The following is a 21068-nucleotide window of genomic DNA, read 5'->3' on the forward strand; positions in this document are numbered from 1 at the left end:
GATATTTCCCATCTGACTTGTCACAAGATGTTCCTATGGATTCTCGGATTTGATCAAAACTCAGTATAAAATAATTTCAGATTTTTGTTTTTAATTTTATTAAGCAGCTGGCATCCATCTATTTTGATTTCACAGCCAAGCTTTGCAAGCATAATTTACAGTCTTATCAGCTAAGGTGATTTTCACTCTCTTTTTCCCAGCTTAAAGTTATGAGACTATACAAATGATTTTTCTTTTACTCCTGAATATCATGGAGCATAAATGTTTTTTTGGCTGGACATGTATACACTACTACAATATGGAATATGGAATTTATATGTAGGCATTCCTTTATTTCTATGCCTTACGTATTTCCCCATTTGAGGTTAAAGAAGTGTCTATAGATACTGTTTGTAATTTTCCTCTGAGTCAGGCTGACAGCTGGCATTCCTCAGACTAGTAACCTTTGATCTTCTGTCATCTTTACTCCACTAGAAACATTTGTATTGGGTAGATGAATCTCATAGCACCTCCATCTCTTTGTCTTCAGCAACCTCTCTCCTCTGAACTTGCCCTCTAGCACTTTGAGCAACTCTCCAACTTACAAGCCTTCAAACAGTGTCCAATTTAACTCAGGTTTGCCAACCTACAATCTTCTTGACTAAAACCATAACTCAAAAGACAGAGCAATCTAAGTGCATCGTAACTTCCATTACATATCTCCATCAAGTTGTGCCAAGTTTCTTTTCAGAAATCTGCTCTCAGAGTTCCTCTTAATTTAGGACTCCCATTATTAATGCATCTATGGTCTGTCCTCTTCACTCCCAAGAATGGTTCCTATGAGAAACTAAACTGCTCTACTCCCAACTTCTTATAAGCAACATTCGTATAAAACATTTGTTTGGATTTCTGCATGAAAATCTGAACAATAAACAGGAAGACAAGGCTGAACAAAAGGAAGAATACTTATAGAAAGTTCCTTGATAAAAACTGTGAGGCAAAATAATTAAAAAAAATTGTTTTCCCTCAAAAATGGGAACACTACAAATAGTCCTCAATTTACGACCACAATTGAGCCCAAAATTTCTGTTGTTAAGTGAGACATTTGTTAAGTGTGTTTTCCCCATTTTATGACATCTTGCCCAAGTTGTTAAGTGAATCACTACAGTTGATAAATTAGCAACCTGACTGTTAAGCGAATCTGGTTTCCCCATTGACTTTGCTTGTCAGAAGATTGCAAAAGAGGATCACATGACCCCGGGATGCTGCATAAGTATAAACCAGTTGGCAATAATCTGAATTTTGATCATATGTTTGTGGGGATTCTGCAAAGATTGTAACTGTGAAAAACAGTTACAAGTCACTTTTTTCAGTGCCATTTTGACTTTGAACCGTCACTAAATGAACTGTTGTAAATTGAGGACTACGTGTACTACCGTGTTTCCCTGAAAATAAGACAGGGTCTTATTTTCTTTTGATCCCCGAGATATGGCCTTGGCCTTATTATCAGGGTTTCTTATCCCTAAACCTCAGCCCTGGAGCACTGACCAGCTGCTTCGCCGGTGCCGCTCAGGCCGCTGCCTCCAGCAATCATGGCAGCTTTTTCGTTGCTTCCCGTGCAAACAGCACAAAGTGTCTGGTGACTCAGCAGACTGATAGCATTGTGATTAACACTAGCTGTCTGCAATTACTGTAAGTTCGAATCTCACCAGGCTCAAGGTTGACTCAGCCTTCCATCCTTTCTAAGGTAGATAAATTGAGGGCCCAGTTTGTGGGGGCAATAAGCTGACTTTGTATAAATATACAAAACTGACTTTGTATAAATATACAAAAGTATGAAAGCTATTGCTTAACGCATTGTAAGCCGCCCTGAGTCTCCGGAGAAGGGCGGCAAATAAATCAATTAAAAAAAAAAAAAAAGATGAGGCAAGGGGGGAAGGGGGGGAAGATGCCCCACAAGCACCTGCCATCCACACGGACATTCTTCTCCCAGGCAGTGGCAGTGCATTCAGCTCCCCAAATCTGGCTTGCTGATTTCAGCTGGTGAGGGGGAGTGGCAGGTGGGGAGGGGTGGGGAAGGAAGGAAATGGAATGGTGTGTTTTGGCACTCCTCTTTCCACCTACAGTCCGACGAGGTGTACGAGCAGGTTAGAGTGTCTTCAGTAGGATTCTACTTTTTTTCCTTTTTTTTCATATAAAGTGCACTGTGAACAGAAATCCGCTACACCCGATTTCAAGGACCCAGCATCTTTATTTCAGGATCATCTGGAACCTCGACCGGTTCCCATCAGCCCAACAGAAATGAAAGGGAGGAATGCTTCAATGGGTGAGAAAAGTTGGGACGCTCCTGAGCAGAAACCCCCAGGTGGGCTGTCCATCCCAACGGCTGGTCTGCGTAGTGCAGCTCCAAGAGAAAAGATGAGGAACCCCCCCCCCATGCGTCTCCACACAGCCCCCCAGTGGCTTGCAGCCTGCGTGGGAATGAAGGGCTTGTTTGGCAGGCACGACAGTCTGGGATGGAGGCCCATTTCCTGGAAAGGCGATGTGAGAGAGAGATAGGTCAGGCACTCCCAATCAGAGTTGCAGGTCCAAGAGCCATGATGAAAGCCCACTGTAGAGGCAGGAGCTCACGCCATCCAAGAAAACACTTCCGATGAGGGGCTCCAAGATTTAAAGTCATGGCACCTTTGCAAGAGGAGAGTTCCCCTTGTAGAAAGAAAAGTCTGGGTCTTTCGGCGAGAAGACATGTTTCAGTGAGAAGACAAATTTGACATGTTCCTCTGCGCATGGCAGAGGCAGCCAAAGTTAAGACAGGGGAGAGCAGTCTGACCATGTTCTGTTCACAGTGCACTTTATATGAAAAAAAAGAAAAAAAGTAGAATCCTACTGAAGATGCTCTAACCTGCTCGCACACTCCCCCTCGCCTGCCAAGATTGGCAATCCAGATTTGGGGAGCTGAACGTGCTGCCACCACCCAGGAGGTGAAGAACGTCAGAAATGGGCTCTCTCACAGCACCTCCTTTCTTTCTTCTTCTCTCGAGTGGCAGCGGTGTGTCCGGCTCACCGAAAAGTCTGTTCCGCATGGATGGCAGGTGCATGTGGGGCATGTGGAGCATGTTCCCCCTCCCTTTCCGCCCCCCCTCCGACCTCGCCTCCTCACGTCATGTTGTTTGCTTGGCAGCTGCGCATGTGTCTAAGTATTGTGGGGGGGTGCTTATTTTCGGCGGGGATGCTTATTTTACCACATGCGCTTAAAAGCCCAATTGGGCTTATTATCCAGACATGGCTTAGTTTCGGGGAAACACGGTAAGAAACATGGAAGAAAATTGCTCCTGCAGTGATCATGGTTGCCACCAGATGGTGGTACTGATCAGACAGAGATTACATTTAAAAAATTTCTGAAGGAAAGAATTTAACTCATTCCAAGTTGGAATATGTCTACCCAAAAGACTGTGATCTTCATCTCCTCATATGTTCTTAAATCAAGAGAATTCAACTGCTTTTATTTAATGGAAAGACTAAGTGTGTAAAACTTCCCCAGCTTGCTCTTTCTCTCTCTCTCTCTCAAAACTGGCTATTGTGTTTCAATTGAATAGAAACAGCAGGACCCAGGAAAAAGAACCAAAGTTTTGAATCAGGCAAAATTGAAGAAGAGCTGAACATTGAAGCAAAGTAGGCTAACTAAAGAAATACTGAGGAAAGAAGCATAAAGAGAAATGGAAATTGGGAAAAGAACGACTGAGAGAAATCTAAGTTAGAGACAAACATACCATTTATGTGAAAGAGATTGTTGTGTAATTGAGCCAGCAGATAATTCTATGCTTTGACACATTTGAGTTTCCTGGAATCATTGTTCAAATAATCCATGTTCCTTCTTTCATCTCTCTAAAGTGGAAAGCGTGTTTGCATTTCCATTCCTTTTGCTGTTTATTTTGCTGTTTACCGTTTATTTGTTTCTGAAGCTTGTAGCCTTTGTACAAACTTGAGTAACACAGTGAGCTTAAGCACTTAATATGCTCTGCCAAAGGGTCTAGTTGCCTTCAAACACTTCAAAGGCATAGCACTTTAAAAAGCAAGAATGCAATAATCATCCTCCAGTTGTATGCAATACTTAATGAATTTTCTAGTTGAAATATGACTGTTCAATGAAAGAAAATAAATTGAAGATTGAAAAGAGAACCAGAAGGTCAAGGAGAAAATAAAAAGATAGGGATCAGTCTGCAGGGAAAAGAAAGTTGTGTATTAGGTGGGAAAAATAATGCAATATGTCAAGCTTCTTTCTGAGCTTTTATTTATTAAATGAGTGAGTTTCCAATCAGAACAGAATTAACTCAGAAATCAATTGAGCTATGTGCTAAAAAGTAAGGCCCAGCTGCAAATCTGTTTGGGGTAAATGATATGAGAATAGTTTACAAAGTTCGCATAGAGCACGGGTGTCAAACTTGCAGTGTCACGTTGCCATCACATGACAGTTCATGACATTTTTCCCTTCACAGAGCTGGGGCGGGCATGGCCTGCTCATGACACATCTGCCCCGTGGGCCACTAATTTGACACCCCTGGCATAGAGATTTGATTTTTTTTCAGATTCATTTTCTGTATTCCTGTATTCCATTTATTCCTGTCTTTACACCAGAGAGGTATTGAAGGAGCACTGACATAACACTTGTTGTCTTACAATTCAAATCTTCCCAATGCTATTGTCTTCCAGATGCCATGTAATGATGCTTGTATTTACAGTATATACTTGCTATATATACTTGTTAATTATAGGTTTGGGACAACAATAATGGACTTGGTCTTGCCTCAGAGAATGAATCATCATCATCATCATCATCATCATCATCATCATCATCATCATCATGTTGTCTGTTTCTTCCAAATGAAATAAAGCTTAAAAATTTCAATAGCAGTCAGTCTGCTACTGGAAAAAGATTTAATGACCCAGTGGAATAATATTTTTAGTCTTCTTTGGTGGGGAAATGGATCGTTCTATTTTGAACTGAAAAGGAATAAGTAAATCCTGATTTATTGTGCATTTCTAATCTTGTCAGTAGGTACCATAATTTCAGATTTGCAGACTAAAACTTTACATGATAAACCAGGGAGGGGACTCCAGATGTTGCTAAATTTCTGTGATGTGAATTACAATTATCTACTCTTGTTAACATATTAAGGATCTGTTTAGATTTTCTTACATTAATAGAAACGTCTGAGCTTCTTTATGACAACTGTTGTGGTGATCAGTATATTTTGCTTAAATATCTGAGTGTCATGAGTGATGGAGTCAGAAAAATGAAAAGCAAATTTTTTTTTACTAGGAACATTGTGCCATTATTGTGAATTATGGATTCCACCATTTCTGTTACAGTACATAGAGTGATCCAAGGCAGTATGAAAAATGAGAAAAATAGTAACACTGGAATTGTTTCCAGCCCAGGAGTATCATTTATTCACTTATTATCAACTTATTCATCCCTAAAAAATTACTGTGCAAACAAATTATGTTGCAATAAATCACTTGATGATAGCAGGCCACTTTCAGTGAAAACTAGGTGAGCATTCTTTATTTCAGCCTTATCAAACTTGTAGCTTTCCAGATGGGTTAGAATTATAACATGCTGGCTAAGATTTGTAGTCCCAATGAATCTTGAAATCATTTGGTCATGATATATTTAATTCTTTAATGTCAACCTTGTGGGAATATTCCATTCCATCACAAATTAGAAACATTATCCCATAGATTGCCCTACAGTTGAACAGTTCATATTCCACTATAATTCAGTAGATGGCACTTAAAATCTATTCACTGAAAATATGTTTAATATAATTCTCCATTCTAAATTTATGGAATGTGATTTATCAAGCCAATCTATATATCACCTCAACATGTCATTTATTTCTACTAAACATAAAGTTTTAGAACCTAGGGGTTATAAAAATAGGCCCCCAAAAATCATGCAGCATTTCTATGAACCCTGTATGATCTTTACTTCCTTCTTTCTGGGCCATTAAAGTAGAAGTGTGCATAAAAGACTCTATTTTAACTTTAATAATTCCAAGTGCTGCTATACTGTGCCCTTAAAATCAACTCACTGACTGAATGTCATGTTCTTTCTCTCTTATGTCTAGACAGACTGCTCAAAGAATGAATTCTGAAACCTTACAATAAAAATCCTTTAACACCAACTGTGAAATAAATGCCGATCATTTGCTGAGTGTTAAGTGCTACTTTGTGTCAAAGCAGCTAATCAAACCCTACTTTTCTGTACAGGCATTGCACATTGATTGCAAAAAGACTCCTTGCTCTGAAGCCATCGAGAGTTGCTATGGGAATCAAGAGGGCGCTTGGTGACAGGGTCTGGAGCTTGGCTCCCTCCCATTCTTTCACAAGAATGAGGGGGAAAAAATTGAAAGGAGGAGTAGAAAAGTGATGGGAAATGCATGCATATCTGAGAAGGAGGATTGTAGTTTGAGGCTGCAGAATGGGAAAGAGGGAAGAGACTTATGCATCTAGTAATAGTGGTTCAGTTTCAGTTGGCTGGACCTTATTTCTGCTGTAAAGTTAATCCAACGAATTACAGCCAAAGTCTCACTGTAGCAAATCTTAGGAAGATGGGATGCAGCTCATCAGCATACCAACCCAAGTGTATTTATCTGGATATTAATGGAAGAATTCAAAAGGTATTTGTTCATTCCTTTCTCGTTTGCAGCTACTATCTTTATCCATTTACCTTTGCATCTAAGTAGATTCATGAACTCACTTTTTTTTTTTTAAAGCTTCTGTTTCCTGAGCTCTATTCAGCTATAAGCACTCCTGACTCTTTAAAGCAGTCTTGAAATAAGAATTTAGGAACCACATCTTCAGATACTTGTCTCTTCTGCACAAATTTAGTATGTATGCCATTCTGTGGATATAAATGCAAAGGTTTTGTGTGAATGAATTTCAGTGAAAATAGAAGTGGTACCTATTGTAGTAGTTACAAAGTAGAAAAATAGAAAGGTTTAAGTAGAGTATTTGGGGGTACAGGTACATCAAAATTATATTGAATTATTTCCTTATAATGTCTACTTTTTGCAATTATTCTTTCTAAGGTATCTAGTAAATATGTATTTGTGCATTTGTGTATGTACATGTACACATATTGAAGTGCATTAAACTTCTATTGTAATTCATACTATGATTTATGAGTTACATGAAGATATTAATTAAAGAGGGAGCATATCTATAATTGAAAAAGTGTGGCAAAAATACACTTTTTGTACATATCTGATTCCTTTGCCTAATCTGTTCTCATGATAAATACCAGGAGTGGAGATGGGACTTTTAAAATCTAATTAGTTTCATGACTGAGGTGCTGTATGTGCTAAATCAACATGGCATGTGTTATTAATTTATTATTACATCAGCTTTCCCAAATGTGTGGGTTCTAAATGTGTTTTAGTCCTGTAGAGAATGGAAAAAGAGAGAAGGAACAGAGAAAAAAAAATTACAGCAAGCTGTTTGTCCATTTCTTATCCTGAATATGCTATTAACCATAAAGCTAATTTAATAAAATGTTTCTGTTTCTATTATTATTAGTAGTAGTAATAGCAGTAATTGTATCGGATTTAAGGCTGCAGGCTTCTGCCTACTATTCTGGGATATTCCACTAAATTGAAAATCCCACTAAATTGAAAGCAACATTTTTCTAAAAAACAGTGCTTCGGATTGTGTAACAAAAGACTTTCTATATGTGATTGTATTACAAAATACGATTATATCTTCCCACAGAAAAGTAGTAGTTTAGAGAAGCTTTATTCTAAAGAAAGTGTCTGGAATGGACTTTGAATTTGGGAGCAAAACTTCTTAAAAATCAGAAAATGGCAAAAAAATAATTAAGTAAAAATAAATATATTGCCATTTAAAATGATAGAGATGGAGGAAAAGTAAATTTTAGTATAAATGTAGATCTCTTGTTTTCCTTTGCAAATTGGGGATTACAAGATTGAAGCAAGTTTGGAAGACATAGATTTGAGCAAGTTGATATAATATGCATTAAATATTCTCAAGCTTTACATATCTAGTGAGCTATTATGATGTCACATATGCCATGCATCTGGCACGGGCACAACAGTGATGAAACATTCTCTGTAAAGTATTTGAAAATGTTATGTAGTGTGAAATAATGGGAATGGCATTTTAAGTGCTTAAATATTTTTATGTTTTTCATTTATTGTCACTAGTTTTAAGTGCATTTCCAAGCACAAGAAGTTCAGAACACTATATTTAGCTCCTTTAAACAGTAGGATTTGCCCATCCACTGCTAGAGATGGATGCAAAATGGAGCCTTTTCATTTGTCCAGTTCCAGATTATGGAATTGTCTCCCCCAGGGCAAATTGGCCATTTATTTATATGGCATCTGTGATCTATTGTCAAGACATATGTCTTTTTCCCACTCTCTTAACCCTGACCTTCCATTTTATGACGTTGGTTTCTGATTTTTTATTTTTATGGTATTATTAGATTTTATAAGGTAATTTTTTAAATGTCTGCTGTTTTCAAATTACATTAGTGCTGCTTTAGTAGCTCTTTAGATTCAAAGTTTTAAGTGATTATGCATACAGTTATTGTAATATTTGCATTTCTATTAACTCAAGATCACCCTTACCAGTCTTAGAAATCTGCATATCTTCTGCAATATTACTTTAGCAAATGCCTGGTGGAAATTAAGGTAGCAAATTGAACTTGATACTCCTTGACAAAGAAAAATAAAATTGGCTGAAAAGATAGGTCTACCAATTTTTGATCACACGATAATTCACACACACATATCATAGTAGAGAGTTATCCCCAGTTGCATGTTCCTAGATTCTCTTGGTGGCTTAAGTCTTGCAGAGGCAGATTAAAACCTTCTGAGAGCAGACATATGGGTAGAAGATAGAAAGCAGTAGGAAAAAAAAGCATCTGGGGAACTATAAACACTTATCTCCAGCCTGGTACTTCTAAATACATTAGGATAACAGGTCCCAGAATTTCCAGCCAGCTGGGACTATTCTGATAAAATCTCTAGAAGAGTCTTGGTTATAGAAGGCTGGAATAGGGAGTGTGCAGAAGGGCTGCCAAAATAAGCAACTATCAGCCAGGTAAAATATAATTTGCAGGACCATGGATAGTTCCAAGGCACACAGCTTGCTCCAGCAGTTGGTAGAATTGAACCAAATCCTTATGTATTAGATAGAAAACCTATATACGGTACAGCTCAAGCTCCATCTCAGGTAAGGAGGTCCTTCTAGAAGCTTTGATTCTGAACAAAGACTCATGTGATACTCTACATGGTCTACTGGTGGGACCCTCAGCATCTTAGGCAAGAAGGGGTTGTCCCTGTGAAGTGAGACTTCATGGGATGCAAATAGTGCAGTCTGCTGGTCCACTGGTCAGTGTTTTCTGATATATTTGTCTCAAGCAATTTTGAAGCCAAATAGGAAAAGTTTATGTAATTTGGATCTAGTTAGTATTGTCTTAAATACATTTCTTTTCTTTTTTTGAGTTTTATTGGGTTTTAACAATTAAACAATTCTTATTCTGCTCTTGTGCATGACTGTGACCATTTACATATCATCACACTAATATTCTCCTATACTCTATATAATTTTACAAAATCTATTATCTGTTATTTCCTTTTTTTTCTATCTTCGATCCAATTATACCATTTCTCTCATATTATGTAAAAGTCCGAAGCCATCTGTCCTTTCAGTTCCAATGTCATTATATCCATCTTGACGCAATCTAATATCTTTCTAATTATTAGATCTTTGGAGGGTGTGTTCGAGCTTCTCCAATATTGCGCAAATGCCAATCTTGCCGCCGTTGTCATATGTAGAATAATATATGCTGTCATTTTTTCATATTACTTTTTTATTATTCCTAGAAGAAACAATTCTGGTGTATATTCTACCTGGAAGCCTGTTACTTCCTGTATCCAACTATGTATTTTCATCCAATTTTTTTTTGTTTTGCGGCATAACCACCATGTATGAAAGAAGGTACCTTGCTTTTGTCCAACAGTTGGGGTTTAAATTTGAGTATATTTTTGCCAATCTAGAGGGTGCCAAGTACCAATGGTAAAACATTTTATATTGATTTTCTTTGTATTTTGCCGATCTGGTTAATTTATAATTTTTGTTCCAAATTATTTCCCAATCCTCTAGTTCGATATTATGTCCAATATTCCTAGCCCAGGCTATCATAGCTTATTTTACTATGCCTTCATCTCTGTCAAATTCTAGTAAATAATTATAAATTTTGGTTACTAATTTTTCATCTGGGCCAATCATTATTTTATCTAATTGTTTTGGTAGAATTTCAATGCCATATTCATTTATATTTTTTATATATATTGATTTTAATTGTAGATAAAGCCACCAATCTATATTTATTCCCTGTTCTTCCAATTCTTGCCTACTTTTTAGATTCCCCTGGTTGTCTAAAATTTCACTGTATTTTACCATTTTACTTAAATTCAATGTATTAGGATGGATTATTGCTTCCATCGTTGAAATCCAATTTGGGATTTTCATGTAATGTTTTTTCTTAATTTCATACCATGTTTGCATTACAACTTCTCATATTTTATGTTGAAAAAAATTGGAATGAGATTTGTTCTCTCTGTCCCATAGGAAAGCATGCCATCCTTTTTTTAAGTCATGTCCTTCCAGTGTGAGTAATCTTTTATTTCTCAGGTTAATCCATTCTTTAATCCAAACTAGAGTTTCTGCCTGATAATAAAGTCGCCAGTCTGGGAGCCATAAGCCACCTCTGCTTCTACTGTCCTGAAGGTCAGATAATTTTATTCTTGCTTTTTTCTTCGCCCATATAAATTTTGTTGTAATTTGATTCAGTTCTATAAAAAATTTCTTATCTAATTTTATGGGAATAGTTTGGAAAAAATATAACAATTTCAGAAGAATATTCATTTTAATCATCGCAATCCGACCCAGTAAGGATAGGTTTAATGCCCCCCATCTTTCCAAATCAATTTTAATTTGTTGCATAAACTTTACATAGTTGTCTTCTTTGATTGAAGAACAGCTCGCTGTCAGCCAAATTCCTAAGTATTTAACTTTTCTCACATTCTGTAATCCTAATTTCCCCTCTAATTCTATCTATTTTTGTTTTTGTTTTATTAATTTTAAAGCCCGCTACTTCCCCATATTTTTCTATTTCCCGTAATAATATTGGTCCTGTTTTCTTTGGATCTTCCCAAAAAAATACCAACTCATCCACAAATGCCATTAATTTATATTCTTCTGTTCTAATTTTCGTTCCCTTAATCTCTGGGTTTGCTCTAATTTTCAACAATAGCGATTCTAAAGTCAAAATAAAAAGCAGAGGTGACAGTGGGCATCCTGGCGGACTCCTTTCTTTATTTCAAATGTTTTTGTAATTTCTATGTTTATTATTAGGTTTGCTTTTTGAGACAAATAAATTGCTTCAATCATTTGTTCAAATTTGTCGCTGTAGAGAAAATTCATTTCTCTAATTTGACTAATTATATATTTCCTATTTAAATTATCAAATGCTTTTTGCGCATCCAGAAAAACAAGGGCAATTTGTTTCTCTGGATGTGCCTTGTAATACTCTAATATATTCAATACTATTCTTGTGTTATCTCTAATTTGTTTAGAAGGGAGAAAACCATTTTGGTCAGAGTGAATAATTTCATTCAGTATTTTTTTCATCCTTCCTGCTATGATAGCCATAAAAATCTTGTAGTCTGCATTCAAAAGTTAAATTGGCTGGAAGTTTTGAATTTGGTTTGGGTCGGTACCTTCTTTCATAATCACTGTGATATATGCTTCTCTCCATGAAACAGGGCTTTTTGCTTCTAACAAGACCTCATTATACAGTTCTAAAAGAATGGGATCTAATAGCTCCCCCATGTTTTTGTAAAATTCTCCTGGTAAGCCATCTGGTCCTGGGGTCTTATTATTATTTTTTTTGTTTTTGAATTACTTCTTTTAGCTCTGTCAATGTTATTTCCCTATTTAACAGTGTTCTCTTATCTTCCTCTATGATGGGCATCTTTTTCTCTTTTAAATAGTCATTTATTTTTTCTATGTCAGTTTCCTCCTGTGTATATAAGTTCTCAAAATATTTTAATGCAATCCTTTTAATTTCTTCTTCCTTATTTTGTAAATCCCCTACCTCATCCTGCAGTTGGTGTATTATTCTACTTTCCTTTTCTTTTCTTAATTTGTATGATAACCACCTCCCTGGCTTATTTGCATTCTCAAATTGGTATTGTTTCGCATACTTAATGTTTTTAACATGTTCTGCTTGTTCTATTAGGTTTAATTTATGTTTTACTAATGTTAATTCTTCAATTAGTTGTACATCACCTGGCCTTATTTGAATTTTTTTTCCTAGCTGTTCTAATTCTTTTACTAATATATCCTGCTGTTTCCATTTTTCCTTGTTTCTTTTTGCCATATATGCTACAGTTATTCTGTATATTCAAATATACTATAAAATCCATAGTCACAGTCATGGTGTTAACAGTGTATCATGACCTGCCCAGCTCTACAATTGCCAATCTATGTGAAGGCAGAAACCTTTTTCACAATGCTTCCTTAAAATTGGGAGTCCTTTCTGTCATTTACATTCTTAGATACCCTACCACTTGTATGCTGAACCTTTATAAAATATTTCTGCCTTAAGTAAAGATTTTTAATGTTAAAAATCAGAATTAAGTTGTCTTTGCCTTGTTTTGAAAAAAGTCTGAAAATTTTCCGAGATGATACAGCAATCCCCAAAACTTCAATATCTATCCTCAGAAGTGCAAAATTAGAACATTATGCAGTGTAAGCATCATTTGCTTGTCTTTGTAGTAATTTTGTCAACATGGTATTGTTTTCAAAAGGGGGAATGTCACTATCTCATTTTTATTTTATTTTTCATAAAAAAACTCTGTTTTTTACCTCCATGCCCCTAGTAGAAATGGTAATATTCCTAGTAGAATTTTATTAAGCCAAACTAAGAGGGGTGGGAGGGAGGGAGGGAGGAAAAGAGGGTGAGAGAGACCATTGGTGTTCTTTGAGCTTGCTTGCTTGCTTGCAGATGTTTCATTACCCAGATAGATAACATTATTAGTGCTAGTGATTACTTGCTATTTATATACATTAGCTTGCTCTTCCAGAGTTGTTGGAGTGTGTCTTCCTTTTTGCAGTTTCTTGATTAGGGGACTGTTTTCTGCTTGGTTGTTTCTCTGTGATTGTTTGTCTCCTTAGCAGTTCCTTAACTAGGGTATTCTTTCCTGCTTGATTGTCTGCAAACAAACAACCAAGCTCAGAAAGCACCAAGGATTCTACATTCGACCCTGAACTACATACAGTATATTGTCTTCTACCGATAGAGAGATTTGTTTCCAAATCTTGATTCCATGTTTTCTCCATGGAAATTATACCATTTGGAATTTCTTTAGATAACACAATCTACAGTAAACTGATTCCCCAACCCCCTATTATTTTGAATTGCTACTTTTATTCAACAATTACTAGCTAAAGGACATTTTTATTGTTGAAAAAAAATGTGGGAAGGATGTATGTCTGAAAAAGCACTATAAATTTTAATACAGAAACTTGCCAGACAGATTTTTATCTGTTTCATTTGTTGGTAATGAAGCTTTATCAACTGGGACTTGGGTTAAAAAAAATCAAGGAAATGAAAGTGAGGAGATAGTATCTTATTGAATTGGACAATGCTCTGTTCATAAAGACATGATTCGTATAATGTTAATTTCCATCTTTCAAATGCTGTGGTTTTGGAGAGAGCAGGTTAACTGACTTCTCTGTTGATCATCATCTGTTAATAAGTTAAAATCCTTTTTTTACAATTATCTCATACATATTAAAAGATTTTACTTCAAAACACAAACTTTAAACTTTGGTCATTTACTCAACAAATATAAGGATTATTCCTACCTAATATTGTAAAGGGAGCTCTCATGACCATTTGTTTAGTGACCATTCAAAGTTACAACAGCAATTAAAAGGTTAAGTAAAACCAGTTCTCACATCTATTGCAGCATCCCAATGGTCATGTAATCAAAATTTTGGCAATCAGCATGTATTTATAACAGTTGCAATGCCCAGGTTTGTGTGATTATTCGTGACCTTTCAAGCTGACTTCTGACAAGCAATGTCAATGGGGGGCGCTGGATTCACTTATCAGATACATGATTCACTTAATAAATGCAGCGATCCACTTGACAACCATGGCAAGATTCAATTAACAACAATGAAAAAAATGTTGTAAAACTGAATGTGACACACTTAACACCACCTTGCTTAACAAGGGAATATTCTGATCCCAGTTACTATCAATCAATCAATCAATCAATTTATTATTACAGTCTTAGACCAGAACATCTGGTCTCAATTGTGATCATAAATTGAGGACTATCAACAGGATTATCTATTTTATAAATTCAACATGAATCTGTGAATCTAATTAAATGTTTGCTCATTGATGTAGCTTTCATGGAGAAAAAATAAAATGTTTGGAAAACTTTAAGAGTTATCAAAAGAACTGAAAGTTGAAAATATAAATGTTAACAGAAGAGAATGGAATGAACTATATTGGCCAACCACATTTCTCTCTGGTGAACCGTTTTTGATGGTTTGCCAGACACATGTGGTCTACTGCCTAGCAATCTGTATTACAATAGAAAAGCAGAATCCTTTTCCATCCTCCCTTACCCAGGTGTAGGAGAAGGAATGGCAGAACCTGGAGGTGGAGTGAAAAGGTGAATCAGCATAGAATCATTATGTAGCGACAAGCAAACTAAGTCCAATTCCCTTTGAGTTGGACTTAATTGGCCCTTACCTTATCTAAGTCTAATCAGGTGTCCACAGCTACTGGAGAAGATTCCTGGCTTTAGCAATGAATCAGTTTATTTCAACCTTCATGTGTGGACCTCATCTTTTGTGCCTGACACCAGGGGAGAGGAATATGTAGGGAGAGGAAGAGAAACTGCATGATATATTTGGATTACAGTAGATGAACATTAATCTGTTCTGATTCCGAAAAGAAATTTCCAGGCTCCTTCTATGCCTTGAATAAACAATCTACAGTAGCTATATAATTTGAGTATCTTGACTGGTATTGAATAAGAAATATTTATTATATAAATTGAATTATCTTCCTTCCATGATAGCTTTTTGCCTTTAGCATGGATTAATTCTGATTTTAAAATTTTACAATTTTTCAAAGATTAAATAAAGACAATAAATTTGATACCCATATTGAGTCCAAATCAGAAATAGAATATTGCAGAATGAAAAATTATTTCAATCTGATCTGTCTGTTATTCACTTCAAACTTCCATGGAAATTTAAGTCTAATAATAATTTTTTGTAGATGAAAATTGCAAAACTTTCTAGGAGTATGAGTTTTCCTCCCTTAGCTGTAGCATGTGAACATAATAAACTCCCATTTTCTAGAAATGAAAAATGAATTTTCCTAACTATTTCTGCCATGAGTCAGCTTGAGCTGGACAGAGTAGAAATATCTGTAATAAAGAAATAAATGAAAATATATCCTTGCTATCACTAACATTACATGGAATGTTCTATTTCACATAATAATTAATGATCAGCCTTGGTTTGTTTGCTAGATAGACTTGAAAAAGACTCAGAGCAGAAAACCAAATTACAGCGTCCCTGCTGGTTAATTGTCCAACTTCCACTTGAACACGTCTGGCAAAAGGGAGGAATCCACTGTCACACTGGTTCTATTATCAATCTATTCCCATTGTTAAGAAATTGTCTCTAACATTCACTTGAAAATTGCCTTCCTGTAACTTAAACCCTTCATTTAATTTTTTGTGCTCTGAGTGACAAAGAACAGATATTTAAGGGGCATCCTTTCAGATATTTAAAGAATAACATTATGCTTTCTCCTTGTTCTTCCTTTAACAAGGTACAACATACGTTCATTCAGTCTTGCCTTAACTGTGTATTTCTTTGATCTTCCTCATTGCTATTCTCTAAACCTTTTTCAATGTCTCTGAATTCTTTTTAAACTGAATCCTAAACACAGTACTTGAAGTAGGGCACAACCAATAGAGAAGTTTTTTTTAAAAAAAACTATTATTCAATTCTATATTGGGATGATAGAGAATCTCCTGCCTTGAGCAGGAGGTTGGACTAGAAGACCTCCAAGGTCTTCCATCCCAATGACTGTATGATTCTAAATAATACAAACATTTACCTCACTTTCAGATTTTATCAGTCAGAGTTTTATGTAAAATGGAGGCAAAAGTATCTTTGTTGGATCAACAGAGGTGGTTCATGTACCACATTTTTCTATCCTGGAACAAAATTCTATCAGAGTGGCCATTTCTTTTTAATGTAATATTTATTTATTTACTTTATTAGATTTTTATACCGTCCTTCTCCCACTGGACTCAGGGCGGTGAACAGCCAAGAATAAAAACATCACATACAAAATTTAAAAAAAAAATTTTTTAAAAAAAGAATTAAACAAATTTTGGCCCAATAAATTTAAAGCACCCCAACTAAAATCAATTAACAATTAAAAATATCTAAAGGGTGGGAGTTAAGCCAGCCCGGCTTGATGAAATAAAAAAGTTTTAAGGGCATGGCGAAAGGCACGGAGATCTGGGATCCTACATATCTCTGGGGCAGATCGTTCCAGAGGACAGGGGCTGCCACAGAGAAGGCCCTCTCCCTGGGGGTCGCCAGCCGACATTGTCTGGCCGACAGCACCCTGAGGAATCCCTCTCTGAGGGAGCGTACTGGCCGGTGGGAGGCTATCCCGCAGAAGGCGGTCCCATAAGTACATATGACACTCTTGTAAGGCTATCCCTTTCACATATGTCAAGAACAGTACTTGTATATCCGAGCTGCATTCCAAGCAACAGAGTCACTACTTTTAGATCCCAGAAATATTCCAGTTGTAATTGGTATACTGCAACTGGAGTATACTGCTATACTGCTACTGTGCTTCAACAACAGTTCCATGTTTTCATATGTTTTTTATGTGTGCATCACAACCAACCAGTTCTGAAGGGTGTACATTGTTATTATGTAAAAAGAGAAAGTTGTATAAAACAGCATGTGTTCAGAACCCTGAACTTCTGAAGTGAAGTCCACTACATGAGAAGGACTTCACATGATCAGAATGGCTGTGTCATTGGGGATCTGATTATGTGTAGCTCCTAAGCATAAACCACAGCTGGCAGGTAGTCTGTAAGGTAAAAGCTAGCTTCTCTTTCAGTATCACCCAACTTGGTGGTACTGCAGCAGATCCAGTGGCAAGGGTCTAGTCATGCCATGCTAATTTGAGATATTTAACATTAGCAAAGGACCTCCTTCAAAGCATAAGGTGGCACTTCCTAAAGTTCATGGATCACTAGATGCATCTAAAAGCATTTTGACAGCATGGAAACATCAGCCTGTTTGGACCAATCCCTGGAGATACCTCTTTTAAGATAAAACCCAAATGAATGTCAATTGGTTTAAACACTGAACAGTTAGACCTCAGTCTATCAAGAAATCAATTGATTCATTGAGAATCAGCAAACCTATCCTTATGACACTATCCAATTTTAACAAGCATTTGTAGATTTCAAATAATCCTGTAAATATTTTAATGAAATACTTCTAAAATTCCTTGTTAGTGATCCTCAGCTCTCATTATAGAACCATAGGATGAAAAGTTGCTTGAGAGGGAAAAAATGTTAAGTCTGTAGTACTGAAAAGGATAAATATTCTACTTCAGCAGCAGCTGTGTTTCTCCCTCCAGAAAAGAAAAAAAAATAGAGCTTATTATGATTGGCTTAAAAGAATATCCTTTACTTCATTTCCTGATATGCTTATCCGAATGCAGCGAGGATTTTATTAGAAGAAATGGAGTAGCCTTCATAGTCAATAAAAGAATAGGAAAAGCAGTACTGAGATACAATCCCCAAAATGACAGAATGATTTCAGTTTGAATCCAAGGCAAACCATTCAACATCACAGTAGTCCAAATCTATACCCTAACCACTGGTGCTGAAGAGGCTGAAGTTGACTTGTTCTATGAAGACCTACAACACCTTCTAGAATTAATACCAAAAAATGATGTCCTTATCATTATGGGGGATTGCAGGGCTGAAATGCTCCCAGTTCAGACTGGATCACCTGATCCGGTAGCAATGGAGGAGGGTGGTTCGGAGAACCAGTAGCAAAAATCCCTGCCCCCCCCACCCCACTCCCAGCTAAACTGCCCGATCATCAGAGGCTTTTTTTTTTTTTACTTTTAAAAGCATTTTTTCTACAACCACTTCAGCCAAAGAGATTGTAGAAAAAATGGTTTTAAAAGTTAAAAAAAAAAAGTTGGCCACCCATTCAAATTACACCCCCACCACCAAGCCACGCCCACAGAACCGGTAATAGAAGAGCCGAGGTGGTGCAGTGGTTAGAGTGCAGTACTGCAGCTACTTCAACTGACTGCTAGTTCAGCAGATCAGTGGATCAAATCTCACCGGCTCAAGGTTGACTCAGCCTTCCATCCTTCCGAGGTGGGTAAAATGAGGACCCAGATTGTTTGGGGCAATATGCTATTTAGTATACTGTCTTTGTTGTAAGCCGCCCAGAGTCCTCGGAGAGTGGGCGGCATAGAAATGTGAATAATAAAATAAATAATAAAGAAATAACAAATTTTAGATTTCGCCACTGGGGGATTGGAATGCTAAAGTAGGAAGTAAAAAGATAACCAGAATAACAGGCAAGTTTGGTCTTGGGGTGCAAAATGAGGCAGGGCACAGGCTAGTAGAATTTTGTCAAGAGATTATGATGGTCATAGCAAACACTCTTTTCCAACAACCCAAGAGACAACTCTACACACGGACATCACCAGACGGTCAACACAGAAATCAGATTGACTATGTGCTCTGCAGCCAAAGATGGAGAAGCTCTATACAGTCAGTAAAAACAAGACCAGAAGCTTACTGTGGCTCAGATCATGAGCTTCTTGTGGCAAAATTTAGGCTTAAATTGAATAAAGTAGGGAAAAGCACTAGGCCATTTAGGTATGAACTAAATCATATCCCTGATGAATATACAATAGAAGTGACAAATAGATTTAAGGAATTAGATCTGATAGACAGAGTGCCTGAAGAACTATGGACGGAGGTTCGCAACATTGTACAAGAGGTAGCAATTAAAACCATCCCAAAGAAAAAGAAAGGCAAGAAAACAAAATGGCTGTCTAAGGAAGCCTTACAAATAGCTGAGGTAAAAAGGGAAGCGAAAGGCAAGGGAGAAAGAGAAAGATACACCCAATTAAATGCAGAATTCCAGAGAATAGCTAGAAGAGATAAGAATGCCTTCTTATTCTTTGAACAGTGCAAAGAAATAGAAGAAAACAATAATAGAATAGGGAGGACCAAAGAAAATTGGAGATATGAAGGGAACGTTTCATGCAAAGATGGGCATGATAAAGGACCAAAATGGCAGGGACCTAACAGAAGCAGAAGAGATTAAGAAGAGGTGGCAAAATTACACAGAAGAACTATAAAAAAAGGAGCTTAATGTCTCTGATAATGTTGTGGTCTGCTGGCAGCCTGTGGAGCTGGCAGCAGAGTCGGACAGTGAGGAGGTTGGGGAGGAACATGGGCCAGTCCTGGAGTCTGGGGAAGGCTGGGACAAGGGCTTTGCATCGGAAGCAGAGAAAGGGCCATCTGGGGGGTACTTGCTGCCTCCGGAGCCTCCAGTCGGACCTCAATGAGGCAAAGGAACAGGGGGAGCCTGTTCCTAGTGCAGGCATGCGCAGAGCTGCCAGAAGGCAACAACAGTTAAAACAAAAAGGATAACTCAGGAGTAGGACTTGGAGATGATTGGCCCCTCCCATAAGATTTAAAAGAGGAGCAAAGGCATGTGGGCCTTTGCAGGAAGCAACGTTGTTAATTCTGTTCAGTTTAAAGTCTAAGGCTCTGTTTGATTCTGGATTTCATGTGGCTTTGCCAATTAGGTCTTTGGCAGCATGTCAAGGGAGATAAAGGTGGGCGATTATCAGCCTTATCCCAAAGGACTCTTTACAACTATTTGGGACTCATCTGTGAATGAACAGAATTCACAACTGTTGCAATAAAAGAGGTTTTTGGGACTACTCGTGTGTTTTACTGACTCGGGAAGCCTAGGTCAGAACAGATAACCACAATGGGGTGGCCACTGACCTCAAGCCAGATATCCTGGGCCTTAGGAAGTCTGAGCAACAACAAAGCTAGTGGAGGTGACAGTATTCCAGCTGAGCTATTCAAAATCTTAAAAGACGATGCAGTAAAAGTGCTACACTCAATATGCCAGCAAATTTGGAAAACTCAACAGTGGCCACAGGATTGGAAAAGATCCATTTACATTCCAATTCCAAAGAATGGCAATGCCAAAGAATGCTCAAACTATTGCACCATTGCACTCATTTCACATGCTAGCAAAGTTATGCTCAAAATCCTACAAGCTAGGTTCTAGCAGTATGGGGACTGAGAACTACCAGAAGCACAGGCAGGATTTCGAAGAGGCAGAGGAACTAGAAGTCAAATTGCCAACATATGCTGGATCATGGAGAAAGCTAGGGAGTTCCAGAAAAACATCTACTTCTGCTTCATTGACTATGCTAAAGTCTTTGATTGTGTGGGCCACAACAAATTGTGGCAAGTTCTTAAAGAGATGGGAGTACCAGACCATCTTATTTGTCTCCTGAGAAACCTATATGTTCCATGTCCAGTGAGAACTGGACATGGAACCACTGATTGGTTCAAAATTGAGAAAGGAGTTTGGCAAGGCTGTATATTGTCGCCCTGCCTATTTAACTTATATGCAGAGCACATCATGAGAAAGGCGGGCTAGATGAATCAAAAGTTGGAATTAAGATTGCTGGGAGAAATATCAACAACCTCAGATATGCAGATGATACCACTCTAATGGCAGAAAGTGAAGAGGAACTAAAAAAAAACCCTTCTGATGTGGGTGAAAGAGGAGAATGCAAAAGTTGGCTTGAAACTTAACATTAAAAAACTAAGATCATGGCTCCCAGCCCTCTCAGT

General features: G+C 37.2%; 1 protein-coding gene across 2 annotated transcripts in view; it reads left to right on the top strand.

The window, feature by feature from the left end:
• The first annotated feature begins 6421 nt into the window (after window positions 1-6421).
• PDE9A (phosphodiesterase 9A) overlaps window positions 6422-21068 on the top strand; it is an 81914-nt gene continuing 67267 nt past the window's right edge. For both annotated transcript variants that reach the window (XR_009623136.2, XM_034423931.3), the window contains exon 1: window positions 6422-6662. Coding sequence is in view for 1 of the 2 variants with exons in the window: in XM_034423931.3 (XP_034279822.1) it covers window positions 6486-6662 (177 nt within the window). In the remaining variant the exon portion in view is untranslated. The remainder of the gene's footprint in view (window positions 6663-21068) is intronic.

The sequence above is a fragment of the Pantherophis guttatus genome, chromosome 5 (genome assembly GCF_059756535.1).
Source record: "Pantherophis guttatus breed Tessera chromosome 5, ASM5975653v1, whole genome shotgun sequence".
Taxonomy (NCBI): Eukaryota; Metazoa; Chordata; class Lepidosauria; order Squamata; family Colubridae; genus Pantherophis; species Pantherophis guttatus.